The 20529-nt window shown below is 39.2% G+C and overlaps 1 protein-coding gene across 4 annotated transcripts in view; it reads right to left on the reverse strand.

Annotated features, from left to right (window-relative positions):
• The window catches only part of MET (MET proto-oncogene, receptor tyrosine kinase), a 124153-nt gene that overhangs the window by 91133 nt on the left and 12491 nt on the right, over window positions 1–20529 (reverse strand). For 3 of the 4 annotated variants that reach the window (XM_072783342.1, XM_072783341.1, XM_072783340.1), the window contains one exon: window positions 4528–5744. In XM_072783342.1, coding sequence (XP_072639443.1) covers window positions 4528–5742 — 1215 coding nt within the window. In that variant the 5' untranslated portion in view covers window positions 5743–5744. Of the gene's footprint in view, window positions 1–4527; window positions 5745–19949; window positions 20170–20529 lie in introns of those variants that run through there. The other variant, XM_072783339.1, reaches the window with a different exon arrangement.

Consider the following 20529-nt stretch of genomic DNA (forward strand, 5'->3'; position numbering starts at 1 on the left):
AGTGGCCTTGCATGGAGGAAAATAGGTTCAGAGAGTCTAAATAATGCTCTTGTGACCGGACCGGTATAAAATGGTAGAGGACAGATCTGAACCCAGATCTCTTTGACTTCGGTCTTGTTCCTTTAGGCCATGCTGTCTCCCAGAGAGCTAAGTTTATGGTCATCTTATTGTGCCGGATACTTTATATATATTATTCTCAATTTTTACAAAACCCTATGAGGTAGGATTTTTCTGTGCATGTTACAAATGAGGAGACTGAGGCTCTAAAAAGTCAAGTCACGCAGCAGATTATGTAATAAGCTGGGACTTGTATGTAGGTGCGCCCCTTCAATTGATGTTTCTCCCCTTCAATTGATCAATCACTGGTCATTAAGATGTTGGTGAAAATATTTTTTACTACAAGCCTACTCTTCTTTGTTTAAAAATTCTTTCAAATACTTACATATAGCGCAAAACTTTGATAATGGAATTGCAAGAAAAAATGTAACATGATAATTGTATTTTCTGGTTATATGAGAGATATTTCAAGAACCCCTTTTCAAATTTCAACTGTGATTGAAAATCTTTCCAAGATGTATTAATCCACTTCTCTTAGTAAGTATAATTTAGGGAATAGGATCTTTACTGATTTATGGATCAAAAAAATTTATTTTTTTAGTCAATATTGATCTCATTTGTAGGAAACTGGGCCAAGGTATATTGATTCTAGTTTTCTCCTGGAATAATTGTCATGTTGGTAAATCCCTGATATGTATGATACTGTTGGAGAGTACCATCAACATGCTTAAATGAACTGAATTTTAAAACTATTTATCCCCAGATAGAAAGTAAAGGTCTTTTCCTCCCAAGTTTCGGGATTTACAAAGTCTCCATATTATGAGACAGTTTCTCAATTATTTTATTTTGAATTGTAGTGTGCTATTTAGGGAATATGCATCAGACTAAAACAGCTTCAATCAAATAGCAGTTTACGATGTTGACAGAGGTCAAATGATGAATGAGTAAAAAAAGGTGGTAAAGATAATTTAAGACTTAAGATTTAGTAATTCTATGTGGGTATGTAATCTCATAATTCTAAGTGTTAGAAATCACTGTAAACATATCCTTTAAGCATCACTTTCAAAAGTAATAAAGAAAATGGTTATATTGTGAAGATCAAGAATTTATTTTTATTGAACTGATACAATCAACTCTAATATTACATGAATGGGTACATGTGGCTTAGGATAAGTTTCCAGAAACAACATCATATGTAGAAGCAAAAGAGTTCTGAAGCACACAGAGCTTAGATACGAAGACGATATGCTCTGGAAATCATCAAATGACTCAAAAGAGGGCTTAAGAGATGTAATCAATACGGGAAGATGTATATGAAGAGGCTGCGTAGACGTGTTTCATAAAATGGGAGAGTGAGAAAAGCAACCTATGTGATCTGAAATAAGCAAATCAGGCCTATATCCTGGCTCGACCCCTAGAATTTAAAAGACCTTCTTTCTTGGCACTCTCTTGGTCTGATCCTGTGACACAAATGCTCTTTGCACACAGTGTTAGCTCAGACGGCCAGAAAACTCCTGCCATGGTTTTGCTTACACACTGAGGACCACGCAGAGGCCTCAGCAGAAAGTTCCTGCTACAGCTTTCCTTGCCCACAAAACACACAACCGTCCCTCCATAAAGATCCAATGGATTAGAGAAGTTAATAACAAAACTACAATATACATGTTTATTCACCAAGCATTATGCCAAAACAAAAGCTCAATTCCAAGAAATTGTTAAAAGCTTCACCTGATATCTTGCCAAGTCAAGTTGCCAAGATGAAATGGAGTTGTCTTATTGCTTTAGTCTTTCCAAACACGTTTGATTTTGTAAATCATTTTGTTTTGTGTGAGTAACGGCTCTCTCTAGGTGCCCTCCTTTCAAGATGAAACTAGGAAATGATTGTAGGCTGAGCTTTGGAACAATCTGAGGTCTTTTTGTGGACTGGTATATGGAAAACTGAGAATGTGGATGTCTCATTCTCAGAAGAATTTTGATCTTTGGTAACCAGAGAAGATAAACAGGCAAATAAGTAGAAGAGGTTTGAAGGTATTTGTCTTTATGGAATTTGGCCAGTGCAAAAGTTGGCTTCCCTTGTAGGACTATGTTGGCAAGCTCCATCTTGTTTTCCACAAGAATTTTTGCGATGGGAATGATAACTGTTTCAGGTGCAGTTGGTGCATTTTGGGCATTTTTCCTGGGTGATAAAACTGACCTGGATTTCACTGGATAATCCTGCCTTTTGTTTCCCTTGGAACATTAAAAGAATGAAAGGGGTAGAGGAGTTCAAATGTATTTTGGCAATTTCTGGAATTGATAAATACTTTTACATCAGGGGGCTGAAAAGTACAAAATAGAATAATGAAATCGGATATCAATATATCCTCATAAGGTAACGTCTCTTTTTAATTTTTAATAGGACAAGATTTAAAAAGCAAAGTCATGTGCTTAGAGGCCCTGGAGGAACAACTCGTAGAATCTTTTTAAACTAGTGTTTCTGATGCAATTTACTGGATACCAAAAAAAAAAAAGTTTTCTCTGGAATGCTATTAATATTACATTTTTTCCTCCCTGATTCCTACCCTGAAAGTCTTTTGTTTCGTTTCATTCTATTTTCTCGTGAAGAAAAGTGGCAGCTTCATGAGGAATCCTATTGCTTCTTACAGAGTTTGCAATATATATGACATGTATGCAGGGGAGAATTTAGTCTTAGTTGGGATTAGGCACGTGTATTATTTTTTATTCCTAGATTTTGGAGGGGCAAGGAGAGAAGTTATGTCTTTAGTTCACTAAAACAGGAGTTTCCTTTTCTCAGAAGCATTTTTCTAGCTTTATACAAAGTTATTTGAGGGGCGTGTGGGTGGCTTAATTCTTGAGTTAGGCTCAGGTCATTATCTCAGGGTTGTGAAATAAAGCCTTGCATCGGGCTCTGCACTCGGAGTGGAATTGGCTGCAGATTCTCTTTCCCTCTCCCTCCGCCCCTCTCCCTGCCCCTGAGTGCACGTGCACACATGCTCTCTCTCAAATAAATAAGTAAATAAATAAATAAATAAAATCTTCAAAAAAAGAGCTATTTGGAGTTTCCATTTGGGGAAGTATCCCAGACATTTCAGCAAAAAGTGAACCAAATGTTTTTGAATTCATATGTCCTTGATACCCTTCAGCACATTAGATATTCTCTTTCATCAAAGATATGTTTAATATCCTTCTGCTTACAATTACAAGCTTTATTACTGAGACTGAAAACTGATAGAGTCGTGAGATGTGGATTTCTGAAGTCAAACTGTCTTTAGAAAAGCTATACTATTTGTTCATCTAATTATGATCACGAGCGGTCGTTATGTTAGGAGGCATACCCAGGTTCATATGCTTGAATGTGGGTCCAAACCAAGGGAGCCCAAGGCCACAATGAACTCTGGATTTGGTGTTCTTCCTCTAGCACCAAGTGATCTGGTGCTAGTAGGATAAATCCTCTGGCTATGGCTGGTAGCTTTAACTATATGTAAGTTAAACCAACAAAGAATGTTTCTAACATCTGTGAAAATACCATTTCATGTAGGTATAAACAAGTATTGATGAAAATATCAGTATTTATAAATATCAAATACCAACCAGGTAAAAAGTATCTAGCTAGCAGGTGATACACACAGGTCCATTCACGTAGAAAGTCCACACAAGTTCCAAAGGAAGGATTTGGGAACAAAAGTTTCCTCTACTTTTCTAAGTTCTTCAGAGAAGTGTATTAGCTCATTTAAAAATATTTGATTTACCAAGATTTTAGAAGAGATTTTTGTTGTTTTAGTTTAATTTTCTTTACATAATGCCCAGAATGTAAACCATTCATTTGTATATCAGTGAGCAAATGGGGCCTCATAAGGCAAAAAGCCTTTAAAACTCACAAATTAACTTGGGCTTCTCATCTATATGTTGTAAAGACTATACTGAGATCTCAATAATTGTGTTTTACAGGAATTGCTGTTGTGTTAAACTTTGTGTAAATCTGACCAGAACTATTAAAGCTTAAATGAGAAACAAATTTAATAATCTTAAGTGTTGACAACCATGTAAACCTAAACTGTAAAATATCTTTTCATAGAACCACATTAACTTTTTCTCAAGTTATGATTTTACATTTATTTCTTATTTTATTTTTAAAGATTTTATTTATTCATTCATGAGAGACGAAGAGAGAGAGGCAGAGACATAGGCAGAGGGAGAAACAGGCTCCCTGCAGGGAGCCCGATACAGGACTCGATCCCAGGATCCTTGATCACACCCTGAGCCAAAGGCAGACGCTCAACCACTGAGCCACCTGGGCGTCCCTGATTTTACATTTAAATGAAGATACAATATCTAAATTTTCTTGGAAAGAATGTACAAATATTATGGATAAAAATAATTTACCAGGCACCAAAAAGCCCTTGATATTCTTTTCTGGACTGGTACTTATTCTGACTTATACCTTATAAGTGGGAAATGAATGTGACTTACCCTATTAAAGCAGTGTTCGTGGTTGGGTCCATAAAAGTGCTGAAGACATCTCACATTGTTTTTGTTGACGATCTTGTTGAAGAATTCATTGACATATTTGATAGGGAACGCACAGACGGCAGAGCGATTCATTGGTTCAGCAGAATCTGGCTTGCTTTGTGCGAACACTCCATAGAGAATGTCATCATTCAGGTTGGCACCTATTTGTTTAGCGAGATGGGCCCCAGGCTTACTGACATATGCAGCTTGGAGAATATTAAACACTTCCTCCCTTGTGGATCTCTTTCTTCTCTTTTCCGTGAGAATACACTCCAGAGGCATTTCCATGTAGGAATGCAATCCAGAGTCTACAGAACAGAACCTGATTATTCTCGTGTGAAAAGTCTGAGCATCTAGAGTTTCTCGCTGGACTGTCAAAAAGTAAATAAAGTGGTTGCTTTCAAAGGCGTGGACATATTTAATGGGGTAGGAGTCTCTGAACTCCGGTAGAACATCAATGTAAGACTGGTCTGTCAAAAACTTGAACCCATCTTGCGTTTCCTTTAGCCTTCTCACCGATATCGAATGCAATGAATGATCTGGATGGTCCGAGGAATTTATGGTATTGCCTACGAAGAAGTTGATGAACCGGTCCTTTTCTGATATCAGGACTTTGGTTCCTAGAGCACTCACCACACAGTCAGGGCACTGGCTGGGCTCTTCGTCTGCCTGTGAGGAGTACATGCAATGCACTTCCGACTGTATGTCAGCAATATTGCTGGGTGGAAGGATATGTCGCTGGCAGGTCCCTCTGTGGACACTGCCACAGCTAATGAGTTGGTCATCGTAGTATGTGTCAACAAGCAGAGCCATGTTGATGTTATCTTCCCAAACACCACCTGATAAATTGGCTTTGTGGCTGCAGTCCTGACATGGGGAACAATCTGGGTGTTCCAGCACGGGCCCAGTCTTGTACTCAGCAACCTTCTGAAGGTCTTTGTCATTTAAAACGTAAATATAGTTAACTGCACCAAGGTAAATATGATGCTTGTGTAAAACAACATTCTGGATGGGTGTTTCGGCAGTGAAGTTGGGAAGCTGATACTTCATGTTCACATTCATCTCAGACTTTACTAGTGCCTCTTTGCACTCCCCATAGCTCTTCTGCACCAAGGTAAACAGAAGCACAAGGATGCCAGGTGCAAGCACAGCAGGAGCCTTCATGGTGAGAAGCATATCTGCCAAAACATGTTCAAAGAGAGAGCAGTTTAGTTGTCATTAGAAACAAAGAAGAAACTGAAAGAACCATACCAGTTAAACTATTAGAAACAAATCTTCCTACCTGGAATTTTTACATCAAGTGAAAATAAAAAACTCTAGCTGATTTCACATAATGATGCATTGTGCAGATGGACATGACTCCACATAGTTTAATTTTAGAACTCAAGCCATGAACGAGTAATTTTAGAGAACCATTATGAGATGCAAACAATGTTCTGTATTAAAGACAATACACCCAACTAAGTTGGACTCATTTAGCAATGAAGTCAGAAACAGCAAATTTCTTTCTTAACCTCTTGCTGGTTGTTTAATGTGGTTTAATATCTGTGGTTAATGACTAGGTTGATATTTAAACTTTCTTAGTTAGTCAAGTAAAGGAACTGTGGTTCAGATTCATTTATTCTAGAAATCACAGCAGGCATTGTTTCCTTGGGAGCATGTAGAATTACTAGGCTAAATTTAGCTTCCTTTTGGAAGAAAACAATCATAAATTCTAGAAGCAATATGATCACATGCTGTTTATAGGAATTTGTGTGCAGAGGAAAGGTATGGTTATAATTTGGCTATAGCTGACCTATTGTTTTGGATAGACAAATGCTTAACTTAATGTAAGATCACTGGAAACATAAAAACAGCAAGCTGAAAATTTGTAAAATAAAATATAATGTTCAGGACTAAAGTCCTAGAATTATTTCTTGGGGAAAAACAACATATTGTTCATTACCAAGTCAAAAGCTATTTAGTAAAACAAAAAACAAAAAACAAAAAACAAAAAACAAACACATTATTTTAAGATTCCATTGTATGCCCATGGACAATATTTCTAACTAGTTATCCTGAGAGCATTTGTTTTTCAGTTTCAAAAAACTTAAAGTACAGGGCTATAAACAAACATTGTTAGTTCTACTTATAAAAGTTGTAGGCAGGGTGGTACCTTAGAAAGGAGGCCTTAGAAGGAATAGAAACAAAATAGCTAATTACTTTTTTCCCTCCATTTTTAGTGTATAATTCTGATAGGAATCTTTAAAAACTTGTTTGGCATTATAACCATGCCAAAGACTAACCCTAGGTCTACAAAATCATAGCAGATTTCACTAATAACTAGTATGTGTATGGCTCTGTGCTTGCACTTTGGAAATGGGATTTGGTATTTATCTTTCAGTGAACCTACAGTGTGGTTGAGAGACAATACACATATGCAAATAATACACAACATTATAATACCCTATGTAGTAGCACAAATCAAGAGCTAAAGGCACCAAGAGGGGGAAACATGACTTGTACTTAGAATTACTATAATTATGAGAAATAGGGACAAGTCCACTATGTTGTGAGGTCCAGCAAAGCAAGGACAATATCTGCTTGGCTCATTACCCATTCCCAAGTATCTGATACAGAGCCTATAACATAGTAGGTGTTAGATAAATATATCTTGAATAAATAAGTGAATAAAAATCAGGAAATAAGTTCAAGGTAACAGAAAAGGTATACGTAGTAGTCAGAACTCGAATCCAATTCAAAGATAATTTTTTCTCTACCAAATTGTTAGACTTATTTAAGAGGGAATAGAAAAGTCAAGGATTTTAATTGAGCTGGAGAATCATATAATCAGGGCTTTACTTTAGAAAGACTGATTTGGAGCCAAGGTGGCTGAGGGCAGGGAGAAGCTGGCAACAGGAAGACCAAATGACAAAGTATTATTATAGTCCATAACTTCATTATCTGTAAGAGCCAGAACCAAGATGGTGTTCCCAAGAATAGAAAGGAAGGGATCAATGAGAGAATATTTAAATAAATAAGATTTGACATCTAAATCGGTGGCATACAAATGAGAAGGCAAAGATGACTAGCAGTTATCTGGGGAAAAGTGTGGAACAATTTACAAAACTAAGATGTCAATAGGAGGAAGCTGGGCTAAAGACTGACGAAGATAAGTTGGTTTTAAACATGTTGAAAAAAAATAAAAAATAAATAAACATGTTGAGTTGGATGTGTTATTGGGAAATGAGTGAAAACATTCTATTATAGGGGTGACTAGTAGGTTTTACATTGTTCATCAGGAAGCAGATGCCTGGAATAAGTGAGGAATCAGGATTCCAAGACAAAGCATTGTGCCAAGCGACAGAGGCAAATGACAAGAGAGATTCTGAGGAGAAGTTAGCCCTTACTAGGAAAGTGGCAGGATAAGTTTTAGGTGAGACAATATTCGTCTGGGGTGAGATAGTGGCAAGTGGAAGTATGAGTGTCAAATATTTCCCATGTCTGTACTAGAAGGGATGACAATTTAGATCTCAGTCTTGGGGGAGCAGTTGGGTTCTAGTTGGATTAGGAATAAACTTTGCATGTTGCCCAGAGATAATGGTTAGAATCAAGTAAGTTCATGGAGGGGCAAGGTGAAGGAAAGAAAGTGAAATGAAAGAAATCTTGGGATTACCCATACTGGAGAAACAAACGAAGGAGTCAAGGGAGGCAAGTTCAGTGAAGTGCCAAGACAGCCAACACCGCACTGTGTCACAGAAGCCAGGTGAGAGGCTTGAGGAGGAGGACATGGACCACATGGAGGCTCTTTGCTGACTTTCAAGAGTGATCTCAGTGGATTCAATAGTTGTATCAATTAATAAATTGCAAGGGAATGTGTGGTAAGGAAGTGGGATGTCAAAGGAAGGGCAAGAAAATCAGGGTAAAGAGTTGTTTATTTATTTATTTTTCAAAAGGAGTTTACTCTCCAATTGTAGGAAAGACATGCCTATTTGTAGATCTTCCTCTGCTAACGTCTATTGGGTATTTACTACGGCCAGCCATGGTGGCAGGTTCCGGGAATACAGAGGTAGGGTGCCTTTCTCTAGCTCAGAGTCACCTGATGGAGGATCGACAGACAGTTATGAGAATGCATAAAAAGGGCAGCCAACCACATTGGAAATGATGCTAGAGCTCAGTGTTGGAGGAGGAGGATGAAGGGAAATTTCTAGTAGGCACGGCAGTTTGCGAAAGGGTATAGAGACAGGAGAGAACATATGGCACGATCGGAAGAACTGCAAGTAGTTGAGCCCAGAGACGTGGGAAAACAAAGGAAAGCAAATGAAGGAGATAAAAATTGTTGGAGCAATATCCCAAAAGAGTAAAAAGAGGCATTTCCAAGAGCCTGGAAGACAAGAGAGATCACTTTCCGAGATAGCAGGTGAGAGTAAGTCAGAGGAAGTACGGAAACACTGGAATTCAGGGCATATGGTCTCAATATTATAAAAATAAACGAGAGTATATGACCATCACTGCAAGTAACAGTTACAGAAGAGGGGCCAGGTTCTGTAGAGTAGAGAAGGGGGTTTAGAATAGCTACAAGCAGGCACGCAGGAAGAGGTCAGCAAGAAATGAAAAGGATTGCTTAATAGCTCCGAGGGCTCCTTTAAAAAAAAAAACACAGTGTGGTGTGACTTTCTCTTCACACAAGAAGAGTTCTGTGGATCAGAAGGCAAAGCAAAGTGTGTCATTAAGATGAAGGATTGGAAAAGGTATACGCCATACAACAGTAAAAATAACAGAAACACGTACTGGATGCTTACCATGTATGCACCAGGCATCCTGCTAAACCCTCTGATTTTCTCTTTATAAAAACACCCTTTGAAGTAGGAAGTATTATTATTCTCCTCTTCTACATGAGCAAACTCGCCAAAAGTCACACACAACTGAATTCAATCCCACGTCTGGCCGACAGGAATCTGTCCAGGCTCTTAACCGCTCCACTAGGACTGCAGTAGCTTCCTGAGCTAGGAGGAGAGTACGCCCGGGCAGGATTGGACGTCAGAGCTCTGGTTCTTGCCCTTTCCCTCTCCAGCTCCAGGACTCTGGGTAATTCACCCACCTCTGAGGCCTAGGATCCAATATCCTAACAGGATTGTTTTAAGTATCTAAAAAGAGATCTCCTCTTTGAAAGCTTCGACCGTTATACAGCGTATGCATATACAGACGCAGGGTGTTGTCCTTGCCACTTCTATATCTAATCCTTATTGTTTAGAAATGTACTAGAGAATTTTTGGTGATGGGGGGGAATGACAAGGAGTAGAAGTAAGGAAGGGTTTAAGACAAGTTGCCCTATTAGAGGGCAAAAGCAAATTCCAAACAAACTGCATATATCTATCTAAAACTTCAAGAATATATTCTGGGGAAAAATTAAATGAACTTCTCAATATGGTATTAGTGTGTCTCCTAAAATTTGGAACATTAGCCTACTACATAATTTATCACTGTATTTTCTTTAGGAAAGATAATAAAGGGAGAAAATAAATGAACCATTACTGCCAAAAGAAAAGAAAAAGCATTACAACCAATATGTATCTTAGTTGATATCCATTAATGCAATGTAGACGGTGAATGACTTTTTTTTTTCTTTTAGGCTTTTTGAAGGAGCCTTTAAAATGATCCTTTTTTTTTTAAACTTTCTTTTTTTTTAAGATTTTATTTATTTATTCATGAAAGACACACACACACACACACACAGAGAGAGAGAGAGAGAGAGAGAGGCAGAGACACAGGCAGAGGGAGAAGCAGGCATCATGCAGGGAGCCTAACGTGGGACTCTATCCTGGGTCTCCAGGATCACATCCCCGGCTGAAGGCAGGCACTAAACCACTGATCCACCCGGGCTGCCCTTTTTTCTTTTTTTTGAATTTGAACTATTAAGTTATGCTTTATTTTATTTTTTTTAAGTTATGTTTTAAAAATAAGGTTCGTATCTTAAAGTTCTTATATAAGACACTCACAGTACTAAATCTGAATTGACTAAGAATCCAAGAAAATGTACAAATATACCAATGGACTTTTCTGGTTATCTCACGTGATGAGATGACAATCGATAAGAAAAGCAGGAGGGAAAAAGGGTATTTTTTCTGTTTAAGGAAAAAACATTGCAGAATATCCCTGGAGTTTGTTAACGCAGTTTCCCTTATCTTCTTTACATTCTCTCAATAGCAAACAGTGATGACATTTTTCAAACCGAGAAATCAAAGAAAGGTTAATTTTTTTTTTAGATTAAAGCAAAAACATAGGACTAGAGCCTATTGTCAACAACAGGACTTTTAATTAAAATACAGGTTTCTGTTTAATCCTCAGATAATGAGAAAACATAAACACTCCATTTCCTTGATCATTTCAATTAATGAAGTCTCTTCCCCATTAACAAAGATGTGTATTGATGACACTAGATCTTCTCCAGGAAATGTCTGTCTTTCAAAGGAATGGAGGGAAACCTTTTGGAAGGATTTGTCATTGAGCGGTATAGCGTGATGGTACTGCTGGTTAAATAAGTGACAGCTGAGTGGTCAAGTGTACAGGCTCTGGAGACAGACTGCAAGGTTTAAATCCATTTGCTGTCTGTGTGCCTCTTGGGCAAGTAACTTCTCTGAGCCTCTATTTTCTCATCTGGGATATGGGTGCGCTTATAATACAACCATCACTTGTTGTCATGGTTACTCTGACCACTCAATGAATCAATGCATGTAAACCACTAAGAACAGTGCTTGACACGTGGTAGGTTAATAAAAGATTGCTATTATTAATATTTGTTCACATACTCAACAAATGCTTTCTGAGCATCTACTATTTCCAGATAGTGCACAGGGTGCTGAAGACACAAAAATGAATAAAAAGCTTTACAAGTGTCGATGAGATCTCAGACTAGTAGGGAAGACAGACAAATGGACCACAGTTTAAACTGGAAAGGTCTATGGGAGTCTCTGAAGGGGAGCCTGGCCAGGGCAGGGGGGTCAGGCAGGCATCCATCAATCACGGTCCTTTCCTCAGAAGGCACTCAAGGCCTGAGGCCTAGCGTGGGGGAGAGCCTGAGCTTTAGTCGTGGCAGTGCAGCTGAAGAACTATGTGATGCAAAGCCGGTCACCCCACGTCTTTGGCCTCCGCTGCTTTCTCATTTGTGAAAGGAGTGTTGGTGTAGTCACGTGCTGGAGCCTCTGGCTCACGGCAGCCCACCGCGTGCAACTCTACCCACCGTGAGCTCCGTGGCCTTATCTTGGTAACTCGAACTCGGCCATGGCTGGAGTATTTACACCACAGAAATTGGCAAATATTACAAATCAGGACTTTTGTTTTTTTTTCCTCCTCTGAAGGGATGATTATTAAATATTTACAAGCACACTCCTAGGCTGAACTAATGACCTCCAAAGTTATTTTCTAACTACAGTAATTTCCCACTCTGAGGTTGTTTTCCTACAATCACATTTTACTTCAATGCCATTGTGTTGGCATATATTGCTTTTTCTTTTCTATCTATGTAATCTGCCAGATTGGGATGTGTGAGCAATTTTAATATTTATATTGGTAGTGACTCCAGAAATACTTCCACTTTTCATATATTTTTGTCTTGATACATTTATTCCCGTGACATGCCTGGATCAGGCTTTCAAGATAGAATGTCTTTTTTACTGTTTCTGTTTTTTTTTCTTTGTTTCTGAAATAGTGCTGGCCATTTAACCAATTTTGAGCTCTTTACTAAAAGGAACACGTAAAGATGATTCAAGCAGATTGACTAATTCATTCTCTTAAAATGTTGTACACATAGCAGGTGAAACTGAATCATCCATAAAACATTTCTTTATTCCGTTTCAGTTGGTAGTTAAGATAATCTCACTGGCAAAACATTTCCTGGGAGTAATTATCTGAATGGCACCTTGGCCATTAAACCCTGGGTATTTAGGAGTATTTCCTTCAAAGAGGATTGTTGTTAGCGAGGAATATCAGTTCAGACTAAACTTAAGACCAGTTACTCCACTCTGTCTGCCATCTATCTGCCTCTGGTTTTTTCACTGAGCTAGCTTGGGTTTTTCATTCCCCAGAAATACATTTAATTCTCTAAGAACTTCTTGAGTAGCCACCTGTGCCTATCACTACTACTACTGTTGTCATTATTGTCCTCCTCAATCAACAAAAACGGGTCACAAAGCCCTGGTGTGTTATAGTTAAGCACTGATTGCTCAGGAAAAAAACACCACAAGTGTAATGGGATATATCTGTAAGAGACTTTCTAGACTCTGACAGGGGGAACTTTGCTTTCTTTAGAACCGATTTTCTTAGAAATCATAAAACTTTACAACTATATAGATAGCACTACATAGTTTACTGTCAGTTACATTCTCACCTCTAATCTGCATAATTACCTTATAAGGTAGGCATTATTCCCTTTCAGATGACAAAACTGAGCTTCAAAGGAGATAAAACATTATCTAAAATGTACTAAACATGCAATATGGTTCTTCTGAGTGTTTTTCTAGTGCTTTAAAAAAGATGTATTATGCTTATTTGAGCTATTTTAAATTGTTTGCACTTCCTAAAAATGATTTTTATCATTGACTGATATTTTGATCAATGATCATTTTTATCATTGATTGATATTTTGATTTTATCAAAAGGTGTAATATTTTAGTAAACATTTGTTTTAACGTATCAGGCTCTCATTGTCTCTACTACTGGCAACTCTTTTGAAAACTCTCCCTCCTCTCTAATGGGGCTGTCATCACATGGCTTACCTCCCTTACCACAAGGTGAGCTTGCAAACCCAGCCGGCCTTTCAATGAACTCTCCTTTTGACACACAGCTTGGTCGGGATAAGCATGTGACTAAAAAGCGGGACCAATCAGACTCTTTTTTTGAGATTTAATGTAGATACTGGGAGAGAATGTCTCTCTTTGAAAGATCACAAACACTACAGATGATGTTAACTTAAAAGTTTCTGATGCCCAACGTTGCCAGTATGTGGAGAAAGGTTGCCTGAACACAAAACTGACCCAAGGGGAAGGAGAACCCAGACATGGAGAGAGGCAGGTTTTCCATGAGACTGTTTGAGCATCCGTACCCACCATGTCTTAAGCTAACCAGAACCAGTAAAATCTTTCCTCCTTCCTTTCTCTCTCTCTTTTTTTTTCATCAGCAGTTTCACTGTGATTCTTTTATTCCTTCTTCCTGAAAAAGTCCTGACCAAATCATGTCCATCTAAAGATATTACAAACCTGTGAGCTTAAACACAAAGTCAAGTGCATAAAAGCAATTTTCAGTAAAATATTCAAGTAATTAGAACAAAGAACAAAGATGGTTTCCTTATTTACTTGAATAAATATTCCACTTTGCATTTGGAAACACATCTATTAGTTAAAATTTCTGAGGTGGTATACTAGCTCTTTCCTGCCATATATTTTCAATTTTTTAAAACAATATTTATATAACATAATCTCAAGACAGAAATAATGTATCTAAGTGAAGAGGCAAGATATAAAAAGCAGAAAAAATTTCAATACTGCTTTTAAGTATATAAAAGGGATTTATGATGATGGAAATGGCTGAGGCCCCATATTAAGGAAATTACAGCCATAAAAAGCAGTCATAGTTAAATCTCCAGAAGGACTTGCAGAGTGAAATCCTAAGAAAAATTCTTAGTCCTTTCTATACTTATATTATTTGTTAACTTTCAAAATAGGCCCAGAAAAATGAAGTTAAAGAAATAAGATTGTAATAGGAGATTCCTGGTGACATTTAAAATATTGTGTTTAGGGGTGCCTGGGTGGCTCGGTGGTTCAACGTCTGCCTTTGGCTTAGGTCATGATCCCAGAGAGTCCTGGGATCGGGTCCCAAATGGGGCTCCCCATAAGGAGCCTACTTCTCCCTCTGCCTGTGTTTCTGCCTCTCTCTCTGTGTTTCTCATGAATAAATAAATAAAATCTTAAAAAGATGGAAAAATAAAATAAAATAGTGTACTTATAAACATTCACTACTTATGAAGAATTATATCACACAATATTAATCAAATATTTGTTAGCATCCATTGGATACCATGCCCTTATCTAGATACTCAGAGTTCCTACTCTCCAAAAAGTATATAGTCTGTGGATATGAAGACAGCAAGATAAATGTTAAAAATCTAAGTGTGTAACCTAAATCGAGAATGGAGCTACCAGGCTGTGGAGAAAGCACATTTTAAAACATGCTTTGTTAAACATTTGATTCTTATGCCTAAAGATTTAATAGTGTTATGATCATTAAAAAAAAAAGTCTAAACTGACTTTGGGAAGATAAAACAATATGCATGTCAAAAATCCCATCTAATGTAGCCAGACACTACTTTAACAATGAATAATGTTCTTTCCTTTTGTAGAGGGAGAGAAAGTGAGGATGGAGGGAGGGGCAGAAGGAAAGGAAGAGAGAGAAGCCTGAGCAGACTCCATGCCCAGCACAGAGCCCCGATGTGAGGCTTGATCCCACAACCTTGAGATCATGACTTGAGCCAAAATCAAGAGTTGGACCCTTAACCTGAGCTACTCAGATGCCCCTTCTTTGACAATGATTTCTAACTGTAAGTTGAGAGGACAGAAGAAATCTGGAGGATTTTTCAGCCCGACATTCAACTGCTCTTTTATATGACCACATTTAAACGATCTAAATACTCACAAGTCAGTCCTATATCTAATATTTATAGACAAGTTTGCTTGACAACATTCTTCCCAATAGCTCATAAAACCTTCTAGAGAAGAGATGAGGTGTAGTGGAGAGTGTACGGGGCTTTGCTGTTAGACAGAATTTGATGTGATGGGAATCTGGGCTTTACCAATTACCTGTCTTATGACTGGAGTGTCATACTGTGTCAGTTTTTTTTTTTTTTAATCTAAAACATGGGGATAATGATATACATCTTGTGGGTTGCCCATAAGGGTTAGCGATAAATCATAAGACACTGGCATTCAATCATGCAGCAAACATTGGCATTCGATAAATGTAGCTACCATGCTTATCCTAAGTTGTGTTTTAGCCAGTTTTTGGATGCCTTCGTCAAAAATGAGGAACTTGGCACAGTCCACTGGGTGAGCCCACTCCAAATACTTGGTAACTGTTTCATCACCATAATCCTCTCAGTTTAAATATTGTTATTTCTTATTTTCCAACCCTTTGGCCATTTGTGGTTTTCCTCTAAACCTGTCTCAAATTCTTGAGTCCTTCTTAAGTTGTCCTCCAAGGCAAAGGCCATTGTAAGGGCCTTCCATGCTAAGGAAGAACAACAAAAAGGGGGTTACCACTTTAAAGATGAGCCAACCCACATTCCCAGTTAAGTTTAGCAAATAAAGACATAGGATTCCTAGTTAAATTTGTATTTCAGATAAATAATGAATAATTTTTTAGTATAAATATGTCCCATGAATTTATTGTATGTGACAATCCTAGTTGCAGGCAAATGAAGACAAGTAAGGGAATAATTATCCTTTTTACTAACAGAACTCAGACTGAAAAGATTTTGGCCAAACATATTTATCTACTGGTATAGAACAGTATTTTTAAAGTTTTGTAGCATATACATGCTGCAAAATTGTATACGATTATTTTTGGTTTTGTTGTGCTGTTGCTGTGTGTCTAAAACATGCTGTTTTCAAAGTGACTACCAGAGTAAACTGTTTCAAATAGGTGATTTTAAATATCAGTGAGGGTGTAACTATATGAAAGGCAGTAAAAATACTATTTAAAAATTAATTATTTATTTATTTACTTTTACTTTTTTTTTTTTTTTTTTAAATAAAAATCAAGGAAAAGACTTGTGTACTTGTGGAGAAAAGTTACACTGTATATGGCAGCCTGTCACTGACATGAAATTTCTAAAACAAAAACTATCCCTAGATTGATTTGTATACTTTTTTTATAATAAACAAGCTTATCAAAAAAATCATGTAAAGGTGGCTATAAGAGAAAAGAAGTTAAACTAAACATGGCGCAAGAATAATTCTCATGTGTTTTAATTAATTAATGTTTTAGGGGCTCCTCTAAACACTGATGCTTGATGATTATACAAATACTATTTCTTTGAAAGAGACCTAAGCGGTGCTTTTACTCAGATTCTTATCCAATATTGCATCCCTTCTTCTTTCAATAAGCATTTTCAAAGTTAAAAATGATTAATTGTAGCATCAGAAAAAGCCAACTATGCATTTTCTAGTTGTAACACATGACTAAGACCATTGTCCAACTCTGACCTGGTAAGAATAAAGATAAAAAGAACAGAATTTCATTATAGTCTCAAGATTATCCTTCATACATTCATAGTCTGTTAGTAAACATCTTTGTCCTTTTAAGAACTGCTGAAAGTATTCAACTTGTGGGAAAGAAGAATAAATGGACATTTGTTTTAACATTGTACATACTGTAAAAAGTCCTGTTGAGAAAATACATTGAACTGTCGGAGTCCTGAATGACTGGACAGGCTTTTGCCCCATTAGTAAGCGGTAGGTCAGACAAGAATGTTTCATGCCCTTGAAAATGTGAATATTGAACTTTCACTGTTAAGAAAGTGCTAAGATGCTTGAAAAACCTGTAAATGTACTTAAAAATAATTTTCAGCCTGATGGATAGGTATACTTTTATAGTCCAGATTGTGCAGAAAGGCTACCAGTTTTTCTTTAATTAATCCAGGCACGGTGAATAGCATGAAGCTACAAATCACACATGAGAAGCATCTTCCTAAGTATGTATATTAAAATAAAATAGGCTTAGCAACTTTTTCCAGTCGTTTTCAAACACAAGGTTCTTGGAATAGGATAAACCTGACTGAACAGTCAGAATGTGAAGCACCGCAGGGAGACAAGTTAGAGAGGAAGCTGGTACATTATTCACTAATGAATCAGACATTTCCCTCCCTCAGTGCTGGAAAATGTCCTCAGCACAAGGCATGGTAAATTCCAAACAGGGAGAGCTGTACTCAGAATCGGGACCACATGACTGATCAATCTCTCTGATGTTAGGTAAAGGAGAAATCAAATATTTGTGAGACATGATGATGGCTAGTGGACCCCATTTGTGTCCTGGTAGCTGTCCTGTAAAGAGAAACCAGTATCCAGGGGAAGAGAGACCAGGGGAGAGACACAGGAGTGCCAAAGGCCAGGCCCTAACTCCAAAATAGGAGTTAAATCCATGTGAGGTCGGTGTTACCTTAGAACTCTATTTTCATTCAGTCCTTAGGGGTGGGTCTGAATTTTATTTTGCCCACACCTGAGAACTTCTCTTGGAAATCAGAGTTAGCAGGTAGATTCTCTGCCAGGGGAATGAACTAGGGACTTTTCTCAAGGTAAATTCTGTCAGTATGTATAACATTTTCTTTTTCGGGAAAAATAGAAAAAGACTTTTAGAAATCATAAAAATACTATGAGTGGATGGACTAGCCAAACCTCGTCATATTTTACATAGACGTGGATTCCTTGGGTGAATATAATGCAATTCTAACAGCATTGGGAGAAAAATTAAAAGCAAAGAAGTATCACTCTACTGAGATCAAATACAATCAGAGAGTAAAAGAACTGAACAAAATTTTCTATAAATACTTTTAAAGAGATAGAGAATGCTAAGCAAAAGCTATTCTCGTAAAAAAAAAAAAAAGAACAGTACAGAAAAATAAGCACGTAAGTACAAAATCCGATTTCTAAAACTCAGTAAACACTCTGGATCCTTGAAAAATCAATAAACCAAAAGGTTAGTACAACTTAAAAACGACTGCGCTCAGGATTGCATTTATATAACTGATCAGTTCAAGGCAAAATAATCCAAGGCAGTTGTGTGTGTATATGTAGGGGGTATGTGTGCTTGAGGGAAAGAGAAACACAGAGAGAACTGAGAGGGCAAGACATTAAAAAACCCAAACCCTTTTCAAGGATATTGGTGTTGCTTACTGACTGGCAGGCCCAGCCTCCCGCCCCACTGTGCTACAAAGCGCTTTAAAGACAGGTGCACGTTGCTGAAGGAGCAGAGGGAAGAACAGCAAATTGAGGCAGATGGAGGGAGCGTCAAGGAGTATGTCAGTGTGCAGAGATCACCTGAGTTGGGTTTTGCAGGTTAAGCTGGAGTTGCTTAGGCATACTGAAGGCAGGGGACAGACAGGACGTGCAGGGCTGTTCCGGAAGCTGTAGTTGGCACAGGGACTATGTGGGTTGGGCTGGGTATGGATGAAACTGGAAGATTAGGCTGGGGCCACATCACAGAAAGCCTTAGGCATCCTGCTGAGGGATCTGTAGTCTACGTGTAGTGAAGAGTCACGGGGGGGGGGGGGGTTCAAGCAGGGGATGGCAGTGAGCACAGTCCTTACAACTACATATTAGACAACCTGGGCGGCGGTGTGGTGAGTGGACTGAAGCTAGAGGCCAGAAGACATGACAGAAGGTCACCGCGTCTGTCCGGGCAATAGAAGATTAACAAGGGTGAAGACCCCCGTATCTTCACCTCTTTATTTCCAGAGAGTCAAGACGTCCATCCTTCAAGCATCAGTTTTTTTAAGCCCAACAGCTACTTACGGCCAAATCTGACAAATATTAAAATTAAGGTCTTAATATATGGGAGGTGCTTGGGGTGGGGTGGGTGGGGGGGGTCCATCAGGAAGCAAAACGAACGCTCCTGCTCTTGTGGAACTTACTTTCTAGCAGTTGGGTGCAGACAACAAGTCATACATACATGTGGTGTGTTCCAAGGTGATGAGTGTTCAGTGTCGCCGGAGAAAAAAGAAGGAGAACGCAGGGTTGAGGGACCAGGAGCACAGACAAGGAAGTTGGTGGGACAGGCCTGTGGCTTTGACAAATTGGGAAGGTGGCTTTTAAGGAAAGAGCTGAAGGAGGAGAGGACTTTGCCACCGGAGATGTGAAAGAGATTTCAGTTTTCCTTGCAGAGGCAAGAGGGGTCGCGGGACAGGGTGCCTGACGCGTCGGAGGCGCAGCAGAGGCACAGCCAAGAAGCTTGGGCCCCGGCCCAGGAGACAAGACCAGACCAGAGAGGACAAAGAGGCAAACCATGTGGGGCCTCGTAGGTCACTGTGAGACGTGGGCTCTCAAGGGGGCGGAATGAGGAGCCGCTGCAGGGTACGGGCATGGCAGTGGATACGTTTGAACGGAATCACCCTGACTGTGTGCGGAAGGAGCCTGGTGGTGCAGGGGGAGGCCACGGGGCAAAAATGGAGAAGGGAGGTCAGTCAGGAGGCCGGAGAGGACGGGGCGCGCGGTAGGAGGCGGCTGCATCCGGTCCCAACCTCAAGACAGACCTATGAGGATTTGCTAATGGACCTGGAGATGAGGCGTGTGACGAAAAGCAGTCAGGAATACTCCAGATAGTTTGGCTTTTTAAACAGGGAGAAGGGTTTTGCCAGTTACCGACGTGGAGAGGCTCTGGCAGGAACGCGGGGGACCGGGGCGCCGCTCTTCTCAGGCTTCCAGTTGGAGATGCCCGGCGCGCGGCTGCATAGCGGAGTCCTTGGTTGAGGTGAAAGGTCTGAGCTGGAGACGTCAGTGGGGAAGTCGTGTGCGTACTGGTGGCATGAAAAGCCCTGAGACTGGACGAGAGCCCCAAGAAGGGGTGTAGAGAACGCAGAGGACGCCTCTGTGCCAGGGCAACCACAGCTGGCAGGCCGGGGAAAAGCAGCAGATGAGACAAACGTCAGATGACCTCCTGGCACCTCCACTTACTCCCCTGAAAACTTGCTCTACCGCTCCAGATCCCATCTCCAGGTCTCACATATCTCACTCTTCCAGGACATCACCCTTGACCCCCACCGGGAGGTGTTTTAGATATGTCCATCTGCTTCCATCCCCACTGCCACCACAGTGGAGGGCAGTGCCACTTCTTGCCTGGATTACGACGACAGCTTGCCACCCGGTATTCCGACTCCATCCTTGCTCCTTGATTATCCATTCCCCAGTTCACCAGAGGTATCTTTCTAAAATGACAATCCCA

This window comes from Canis lupus, chromosome 18 (assembly GCF_048164855.1).
Source record: "Canis lupus baileyi chromosome 18, mCanLup2.hap1, whole genome shotgun sequence".
Classification (NCBI taxonomy): Eukaryota; Metazoa; Chordata; class Mammalia; order Carnivora; family Canidae; genus Canis; species Canis lupus.